At 36.3% G+C, this 10432-nt stretch overlaps 2 protein-coding genes across 3 annotated transcripts in view; both read right to left on the bottom strand.

Moving 5' to 3' along the window:
- The window catches only part of LOC144552869 (putative GPI-anchored protein At4g28100), a 66743-nt gene that overhangs the window by 44298 nt on the left and 12013 nt on the right, over positions 1-10432 (bottom strand). The gene's annotated exons all lie outside the window — the stretch shown is intronic.
- On the bottom strand, positions 4712-9514 carry LOC144552868 (uncharacterized). Of its 2 annotated transcripts, none has more exons than XM_078300890.1 (6): positions 9426-9514; positions 7362-7635; positions 6633-6899; positions 5952-6198; positions 5419-5577; positions 4712-4985 (listed from the first exon to the last, which is right to left on the bottom strand). In XM_078300890.1, the coding sequence occupies exons 2-6, from the start codon at positions 7625-7627 to the stop codon at positions 4737-4739; spliced, it is 1188 nt and encodes a 395-aa protein (XP_078157016.1). In that variant the 5' UTR covers positions 7628-7635; positions 9426-9514; the 3' UTR covers positions 4712-4736. The 2 variants fall into 2 exon arrangements, with proteins under 2 accessions (XP_078157016.1, XP_078157015.1); XM_078300889.1 differs by having other exon boundaries at positions 9421-9496.

Below are 10432 nucleotides of genomic sequence, written 5' to 3'. Positions count from 1 at the left end.
ATAATTCAAGTAAAGACTTGACAAGTTATTTGTCAAAATTTAATGGTCTTGATGTTACGTTACGAAATTTTTATAATTAAATTCAAATGAATTAAAAGCAAGAATCAAGTTAATTGTGCTAACAAAATAGAAGTTAAAACCTTAATTTAGGTTCCTCTAATTAAGTAAGTTAAGTGTGAATCGAAACCGCATCGAAATTTCGAGAATTTGAGACTTTACAGGCTCACTGCGTCCGCACTGGTGGTGACTGCGGGTGACTGACCCGCACTGACTTCTGTTTTCCTTAAATTGCCTTTGAAATTTCTGTGAGTGCGGGTGGGTGCGGCCGCACTCATGAAGTTCTGTGTTGAACTGAAATTGGCTAAGTACTGAGTGCGGGTGAGGCCACCCGCACTGCGGGTCAGTGCGTCCGCATTACACTCGGACTTTTTCTGAAATTCTGTCAAAAATCTACTAAGTTCTGAGTGCGGGTGATTTCTGTGTTAAAATTCATTCTGAAAACTGACTAAGTGCTGACTGCGGGTGAAGCCACACGCACTGCGGGTGATTTCTGTGTTAAAATTCATTTCTGAAAACTGGCTAAGTGCTGAGTGCGGGTGAAGTGACCCGCACTGCGGGTGGAGGACCCGCACCGACACCGATTTTTGCACTGGAAAGTGCTGGAAGGACCTACAAACTGCTGAGTGCGTCCGCACTCAGGTCCAGTGCGGGTGAGTGATCCGCACTGGATGAATCTGAGGGCTTATTTGCATAATTCCTTTGCTCTCTCTCTCTCTCCCACTTCATTCCTTTCACATATTTGAGTAAGATTTTGCCTAGAGAGAAGAAAAAGAGCGAGAGAGTTTCCCGTCTATCTCAAACCCCCGATTGTTACGAGAAATCGAAACTGGAACCGAGTAAGCGCCTGTGAATCTCTCCCAACTCCCTGATTCGGTATTCTTTTCTCTCCTTTTCTCTTTCTAAACCTCGATTTTTCTCGATTTCTCAGATTTTCATTTTAAACTCGAGATTTGTGTTCGAATTGCTCGAGGACTAGTTCCTCTACACTCCTTGCTTGTTTACTTGCCAATCTTTTCCCGATTTCCTTCCGATTTGTGAATTCTGATTTCTAGGGTTTCGTGCCAAAACTGAAAGTTGGCATAATCGTGATTTGATTTGTTTAACCCAACCAATTAGACTTGTAATTGGTAGGGTTGCTTCCTGATTGTGAATTTTTAGAACGTTTAACGGTTAATTTGAGGTTTTGACCAAATTAGGGTTTAACCAATCGGTAAATTGAATTGATCCGAGAACCAAAGTAGTGAAACGGTGATTTATTGTTACCAAAGTGAAATGGTATATGGCTAGAGGGCCTAGATGCAATTGTGCACCGTTATATGAGATTTTTAATAAGAAAGAAGGAACCGAAAAGAATTGATTTAGGACTATACAAACCCTAAGTAAACGTATAGACCACTGAACCCGAATTAAACCAAGTAAACGTATAATATAGGTGTAGGCTCGGTCGAGCAAGATATCGCAAGGCAATTTGAGACGCCCGATCCGTAACTAAGCGGTACGCTCGTCTTAAACAGGTGCGGGATTCTTGGACTTGTTTGATACTTTATTTTCAGGAATTAAACTGTTTATTCGTTTGTCATGTTGAATGCTTAATTGTTGCATATTTTGGAATTCATGCTGTATATTAATTCTTGCATAAATGAGAATGATTTGAATTGTTCGGTTAAGATTATTTGACATGTTGGTATGGTTATTATTTAATTAGTTCTATTAATTGTTCTTGATGTGAATGAATCTGCCAGGCCGACCTGTTTAGGTGGCTGGATAAGGTAACGGTGACCTATCCGTTGACCTGTGTTTATGAATTTGCCAGGCCGACCTGTTTAGGTGGCTGGATAAGGTGACGCTGCTGACTTATGCGTTGACCTGTTCGAATTTGCCAGACCGACCTGTTTAGGTGGCTGGATAAGGTGACGCTGCTGATTTATGCGTTGACCTGTTATGAATTTGCCAGACCGACCTGTTTAGGTGGCTGGATAAGGTGACGGTGACCTATCCGTTGACCTGTTTAATGAATTGTGCAAGGCTGATAGTTGGTTGTGAATCTATTTGAATGAAATTGCAAAGTTGAGCGGTATGGCTGACTTTGATTCCGTGTGTTTGCATTTGTGTCAAGTTGACCTGTGTAGGTGACATGTAACCAGACCTCAGGAAATGGTTAAGCCAAACAGCTACAGATGGGTGTCAGATAAAGGGTCTAGCTTGGTTGGCCATCTGTAGGCGCCTGTAACCCTATAGATGTGGGTTTGATAACGGTCCAGCTCGAAAGAACATCTGTAGTTGCTACAAGCCCTAATGAATTAAGTTAAGCCAAATATATGTTGTGTTTTTAAATTCATCTTGGAAGTTCCGTGAACTGTGTTTCAGGCTAATTAATTGTTGTCGAGCATTGGCATTCTGTTAATTATTATTATATATATCTGTTTGCTTTGTTATTGTTTGAGTTTCATTTTTGAATATGGAGTTTGATTGCAAGTCCAATAATTCAAACTGTGGCAAATTCGCACTGAGAATTTATTCTCACCCCCACCCTCCCGGTTATTTTTACAGGTACGGGTGCGACTGATTCTGGAGAGGCACGCGAGTAGTAGGCCATAGTAGCTTACCATCTCATGACCTTAGTACATTTTGTTGTATAGTCTTAGGGTAGGCCTCGTGGTTGGTATCTGGATGAGATACTTTTTGTTGTATTATATTCTGACCAGACTGTGTACTCTGATTGGTGTATATATAAACTTGGTTTATATTATTTCATTTTGAATTGTTAAGTATAAATTGAATAGCCTTGTAAGCATACACGGCGTTGTATGCTTACGGCGGGAGACTGTCGCATCCCGTGGCCGCGGGGTGTGACACTTGACAATCGAGCAAAACTGAAACCTAATATTTTGGATTCAATCTATGTTGTACAAAACGATCTGCGTATGTTTACCAATGGCATTGATGAAAGTAATTTGAAAATTACAACCGTCATCATTTTAGCTACGTTTATAAGAAAGAGAATATAAATGCTTGAATTTCATGAAAGAAACGGTAGAGCATTTTTTTCAACCTTACAACATGCAGATGAATATGTAAATATTATCAGGATTATTAGCAGATTACATGACCGAGTTATAACGTATCATTCTTAATTGTTACTTGGGATAGCTTGAAATTTTAGACTTCGTAGTGGTGTTGAAATTTATAGGGTTCAAAATCCGAATAGGATCCTCAGACAGAGTAAAGCATATGTGGTCAATGGTCATGGCCTCATGGGTTAGGTCGTGTTGGATTTGACTAAATTAAAGTAAAATCATCTGATCCAGATTAACTCAATCAATAACCCATATTGAACAAAGAGATGTTTTCAATTAAGTGGGTTAATTGGGTTTGCTATGTGAATTTGGATTTTGACAGAGAGATGTTTTCAATTAATTTTGATATCTTCAAGTTATTAAACCATGAAAACTGACATTAAAGCTAAAATAAATTTTAGTGAAATATCAAAAGAATACACTAATTTTCTTTTTTGAAGGTCAGCGGGCTTGCAAACCTGTTGAGAAATTTTCATTATAAAAAAAGTATTACATTTCCGCTACCATCGTCGGTAGCGGTTCCTAATTCAGAGAAATATTAACAAAACTTGCATATTTTACAATCCACTACTGTTACTTAGTGGAATAAGCTCTGTAAATGCCTCTCACCCACCCCCCCCACTCTAACTAATTGGTTATAGGAAAAGGGTCCAGCTATGTACATCTATTACTGCCGCATTTATATGACCTGCATGTGCAGTAATACACTAATTTTCACTGAATAAAAGGCTACACTAATAAATTTACGACCTGCATGTGCAGTAATCCTGTCTCCGAACCCGCTGATATGATGTGTGGGTTGTAAGAGCAATTAAGTTAGCGTTCACAACAGGTACAATCTTTAAATTTATAGACTTCGTAGATCATTTTTATTGAGGGATTCTACGATTTCAATGAATCAGATTGAAGAATTCAAACATATTTGACGCAGAGATTTTCTCAAGCTCCTTGAAATTGATGAACTTTGGAAGGCCTCTCTGTATCGGAGTTCAAATTGAAGGGCCATCGCCAAGAACCGTCAGCCCAAGAACTTTATAAGCCCAATTTCATTTAAATTGTTATGTATTGAAAATTTCCTATTCATTTTAAAATTGTTTTGTGTTAAGAGAGTATTGGACTGTTGAAGAGATGTTAATTATTGTATTTCTACCACTCTTTAAATTATAGCTTTATTATAGTAGAAAAATACATAACATGTGTAGAAAGAAATAAAATAGACATGAAAATGAAGTCTAATGACAGTTTAACTCAACGGATCCAAAAAGGTGAATGTGCAAGTACAATTTTTACTATTCTCTTATTATCACTTCTGTTACAGATGCAGCCGAAATTTTTATTCATATCCTCAATTAAAAAACAAAATTCACAAATGCTCTCAAAATATTTCTTTTAAAAAAAAATACCCCTGCCGATGAGAAACTCAGTGGTAGATTGGGCTATAAGCCTATAACAGATTAAGCTATTCAATTCTTGACCCCTCAAATTATACCAAATGCATCCTTCTTTTCAGGAGATAACAGTGTATCCTTATGCTCCCGCCAAAGCCTCATATTGGGAGAGGGACAGAGAGTTTACAAGAAATGAGAGAATTGAAGCAGATCATATTTTCGGTGGGGCCGGCGGCAGTTGTTCATGCTCTGCGACCAAAATGTAGAAGAGATTCATGACACCAGTGTGCATTTGGTTGCTACTATAGTTGGAAATCAGGGTTAGTGTTTCTCCATCTGCTATCTTCACCGAGCCAGGTTTTGGATAGCATGTTGACATCCCCACTATGTAATTGGCCTCATTTCCTGCATCTTTTCCTTCTCCATAGCTAGGAATAGAAGCGCATAGGAGCCTTCCATCCTAATTCATTTGTGCAAATTAATCACACCAGAGAAAAGGCTAGTGAAGCAAAAATGAAGAGAAGTTGCATGGTCTAATAGTGACATCTGTTGACTGTTGTGGTTATATAACACCATTTTCAATTGAATTATGAAATTAAAACCTGGTTTCCAAGCTGGTATAATACCGAATTTCCATCATAGAACTTCCTCATGCACTCTGATGGCTCAAAAGGTACAGGTCTTTGAACCATTTTTTAATTTTCCCAAGTATTATTAGACTCAAGATTTTACAGAACTTCCTATCTTGCCGTTGCATGTTGCATAGCATAACATTCAATTTCAGACGTAAAAATACTTTATTCCTCATATTATTTTTTTATTGACCAATAATATATTAAAGGCAATTCAACTTAGTAATGTTTAAGAAAAAGGAGCAATAACTGAAATATTACCAGGCCGTATAAAGCAGAGCCAGCCCCGCCAGAATGCTGGTGGGCCACACCATAAATTATATCACCATCACGTGGGATAACCAATCTTGTAATCTTCGTATCAACACAATCTCCATTTGCCCTTTCTTTTGAATTACATTCTTTCACATCATACTCCACCTACATATTCATAGCTGTCACTTGTTAGATAGCCAGAAAAGATTAAAATTTCATTTGGTATACAAAATTTATTGTTAGGAAGAAGTGGTAAATTTGCCTTCACGCTGTCAGCAAGGAGCAGTTCTTCACATATTTTGGAGAAATTGAGAGACAGGAACATAATATAGAGATTCTGGTGTTTTATTCCAGGTCAATTACAGATATCTATTTGATAATTTTGTTTCCTAAATTTCCTGCACGGCATCAGCATGTCCATTTATTCTGAGATTCGTGCTAAGACACATCCCAGGATAAGAAGTACTGCTGTTTGAGGTATATACCAAACTTGTCTATTTGAGGCAACTTCTACCTCGAAAGTGCAACTTTTTTTATACCTTGCAGCTTTGGCTCGAATTTGTCCCGGAATCTGTGATATCAAGTATGTAGATCTTCACGGGTACAATGTGGGGCTCCCAATCAACCCACTCCACAGTGTACTTTATAAAAAGCTTCCTTGTCACACTCTCAAATCCTTCTCTCATCTTGCACTGAGTCTTATCGTAGCAGCATAATAAACCGCCAGTGTAATTAGGAAGTATAGCATCTCCATCTTCATCAATTGTCACATTGTACAATCCACACCTGAAAATTGAATTTATTGTAATCATTGATAAAGCAATAATCATTTACTGAAATCAAAGGTTCAAACAACCCTTTTTCTCAACATTTTATAATACTTTGGTTCAGCATAGCTACTCTACTTTCTATTGCCAGTATATATGTTTTATTATCTAGAGCTTTTGAGGTGGCTTTGGTATTGCTTTTCTTTGTTTCTATTGCCAGTATATATGTCTAATACTCAGATAGATAATAAAAGAGGAAAATAGAAAATTCGAAGAGCAGAAAAGATCTGAAGTTCGGATCAAAGAAGGAATGACAAATTTTCTTGCATGATCTGAAACAACCCTGTCATCGTTTCATAATTTCAGGTACTATCAGTAGGTAATCAGCCAGTGCTTACATCACACCACCAGAGAATGCAACGAACTGATTTGAAAATCAAACAATGATCCTACCTGCACTCAGTGCAACCCAGCCGATCAGTGACTCCTTGCGTGTCAATTGCATGAACGTTTAACAGCCATCTCTCCTCATATCCAGCTGGCACATCTTCTGGGTTGCCAACCACTATACCGTATGGGTCAGGGACCCATGTATCAGTCTTACGTGTCTCTGACCCAAGCCCAAAATACTGCCCCAATGTATCCTTACAGAGACCAGAATTTCTCACCGGTATAATTTTTGATTCATCACCTGGTGCTGAGTCTTTAAACCCATAGTACCTGAAAACAATGTGAAATATATGTATTGACCCATACAACTCAAAGCCAAGAGAAATGTAAACAAAGAAAAAAAAACACTGTCAAATCAATCTTGACATGTTGACAAAAAGGAAAAACAGAAAAAGAAAGGATTACAGGTATATCCTAGACTTAACATAACGAACTTGAGTAAAAAAATTGTATACAATAAAAAAAAAAATTATTTAAAGGGCCCAGGTACACCCCAGCATCTTTTAGAGGCTATTCTCGAGAATTGAACATGTGTCTCTTCGAAGAGAGACAAGGGCTCGTACCACTGTACTAAGTACGCGATTTTGTATACAATACAATTTGGTTATGATTTTTTCTTATTGATAAAATTCTTCAAATTTAAAACCTTCCAAGGAAAATCCCCAATTGGATCAAACATAAAGGAAATCCAATAAGAAGATGTAACACTACTTTGATTTGTGTTAACAATACCTGTCGACGACCCAATGGTGGAGATATGTCTTGTGAAGTGGGACAGGGTTTTTGCATTCATCTATGATCTCACCATTGAAGCTCTTCAAAGCTATGTGGCCCTTGGGAAAGGGGATATCAAAGTAATATTTGTTTGCAACTTGTCCTGGTTTGAGATAAAAAGGAGGAGAGAGAAAGGTCCCTGTTTTTACTCCGACGGGTCCCAAGGCCTCTGTATTGTGGAGGAACAGTAAAAATAATAGCACCAAACAGAACTCAGTTTGCATTTTAGATTCTGCATAAGAAAAAGAGAAGAAAATGAAAACTCAGATTCAAATTCAGTAATTAAGGTGCTTTTTACCAGCACCAGACCATACCAGCATTTTTAAATTAATTTTACAACTAGAAAACATAAAATAACATGAAAATCGGTTGGGTCCTTCATCAAGTAAAAAGATTGTCGGATCTTACATAAAATAAAAAGATCCAATTTGCTAGTTTATCCACGTGTCTTTATTCATACCTTTTTCCCCATATCAATTTTAAATAGAAATTAAGGATGCCCTTGACAAATTCCGTTGACAAAACTAAAGTTGTTCTGAAATAGAGACGAACATCGGAGCATATGAAGGTGGGGAATTAGAAACACACCATAACAACTCACATCTAAAATGTCTCTAGAACAAAAAAACTTTTTTTGTACATTAATGATAAGTAGGTTATTGGTACAGATGGTCATGTCATGAAAACTATTTAATTTTATATTATTAATAGGTAGAATACTTATAACTACCAATAGTAATTAATTTTACGAGCAAAGCTAGGATGTGGTGAGCACATCACATCCTAGCTTTGCTCTTAATTTTACTTCTATTTTTGAAATTAAAACTCTTGATAGTTGGTACTGGTTGGAAACTATATATTAAAACGAATGAGAAAGCATATGCTCGGAAGTCAGAAAATGCGATGTGAATTGTGACCCAAATAGTTTTGTACCCATTGAACTATTTATCTTATTAATTTATTTTATTGTTATATGTTAAGACTCTTGTTAATATACAGATTAAAAAAAAATCCAAATTATATCTTTTCTATCTTCTTCTTGAGTAGGGTTAAAATGCATTATTGGTTTTGTGTCCCAACCATACCCCAAGTCTCTATCTCCGTTTACAAAGTTCAAACAGTCGATCCGAACCATTCATCTTGTTCTACATATTAAAATATGCTTAGAGACCAAATTTTATATTTTTTGAAATTTTTTTACTATTTTTTTAGATAGGTACAAAATCACTGCATCTGGACCATCCAAAAACAGTTATTTTACATATCTAAAAAAATAGTAAAAAAGTTCCAAAAAATATAAAATTTGGTCTCTAAGTACATTTTAATATATAGAACAAGATGAACGGTTCAGATCGACTGTTTGAACTTTGTAAACGGAGATAAAGACATGGGGTATGGTTGGGACACAAAACCAATGGTGCATTTTAACCATTGTCCTTCTTCTTTCCTGTTGAAAACCTAGCCGACATTAACCAATTAATGTGTTATAACTATGAAAAGAATAGAGACTTAATTTCTAGAATAAAGTTTTTTATTTAAGTATTGATTGTAAATACTTCCTCGGTTATTAATACAATTGTTATTAGTAGGCATTATAAACCACTAACCTTAAAAAGGTAAAAACTATGAATTAAGAGGGCACTTTGAAAACGCTTTCTCCAGAAAATCACCTATTTTAGTTCTAGTGCAAAAGAGAAGTCCATAAATATATACAAATAACAAAAAAAAGAATTAATACGATATAATCTGCACCAGACGAGGAAGCAAGGAGGTAGAAAATCTATCATCCCAAATTGAGATTCTATCATAAACCTGTTATGCCAGATTAATTTTAAACCAGCTAGTCACAACTGATTTCTTTTAGGAGCTAGGGTTTCACTGAACTAAATCATGTATTCTTAAACCAAGATCACAAAACCGATTAACTAAATTAAGCTAAGAACATTTTGAAATGGAAGTCCTTGACAAAGACAGAGTAGAGAAAACGATTTCTTTGGAAAGTTGAGAAAAATCTAACCTTACTTTTTCCTGAGATTCAAAGATAGAAGTGTGAACGTTCCTCTACAAAGAGTACTGCAGCATCAAAGAAGTTTGTTGTTGGATCTTGTTTCTTATCAGCGTGTTGTAAAATGAAGGCGATAACTTAGCTGGAAATTTTACTCCGTACCACTCCCTTCCCTCATTAATTCTAAACTGTACTTTTTCAACCATGGATGTTGCTTGCCGGGAAGCTTCTTTTCAAACAGCGTTGAAAAAGTACAGTTTAGAATTAATGAGGGAAGCTTGCCACAAGCAACGGGATTCTCGTAACACATGTTGGGCACATGTTGTTTGAAATTAATGAATTCTTCGACTGGGATTCTCGTAACACAACTTGAATTTGGGATAAGACCCAAAGAGATTTCACGAAGGGAAATTAGAAAAGAAAATAATATAGGAAAGGATATGTGAAAGGGTAAAATGGACTGTTAAATATTTCATTAAGGAAGCAGCTAACAGTCCTCAAATTTCAGTTTCTCAAAAATTTTCAAATATTTTCAACTAATTCTGTAAACATCAATACTAAATCCTGTAAACTAATTTAACAAATTCTGTCAACATAAAAACGCGTGAAAGCTGTTAAAAACGCGTGACAGCTGTTAAAAACGCGTGACAGCTGTTAATAACGCGTGACAGCTGTTAAAAACGCGTTAAAGCTGTTAAAAACGCGTGACGGCTGTTGAAAATGTGTGACAGCTGTTGGGGACCACCTTTTATGAACATACACATAGTATCATGTGAACATACACATATTATCCTATAAACATACACATATTATCATGTAAACATACATATTGTACTTGAAATTATGGTAGTTGAAATTATGACAATTGTGGCAATTGAAAGCGCGTCAGAACTAAGCTAAAAAAGAAAGACTTTTATACACGGAGATTTTCAGGGGACTGTAGCCCGGAAGATATTACATTTTCTCTTTCATTAATATTAATTTATATTTTTTAGTGAAAACAATTGAAAATGGCTATATAAAT

Source organism: Carex rostrata, chromosome 4 (genome assembly GCF_964058835.1).
Source record: "Carex rostrata chromosome 4, lpCarRost1.2, whole genome shotgun sequence".
Classification (NCBI taxonomy): domain Eukaryota; kingdom Viridiplantae; phylum Streptophyta; class Magnoliopsida; order Poales; family Cyperaceae; genus Carex; species Carex rostrata.
Note: the sequence above shows the minus strand (reverse complement) of the source record. Positions and strands in the feature narration are given on the sequence as shown.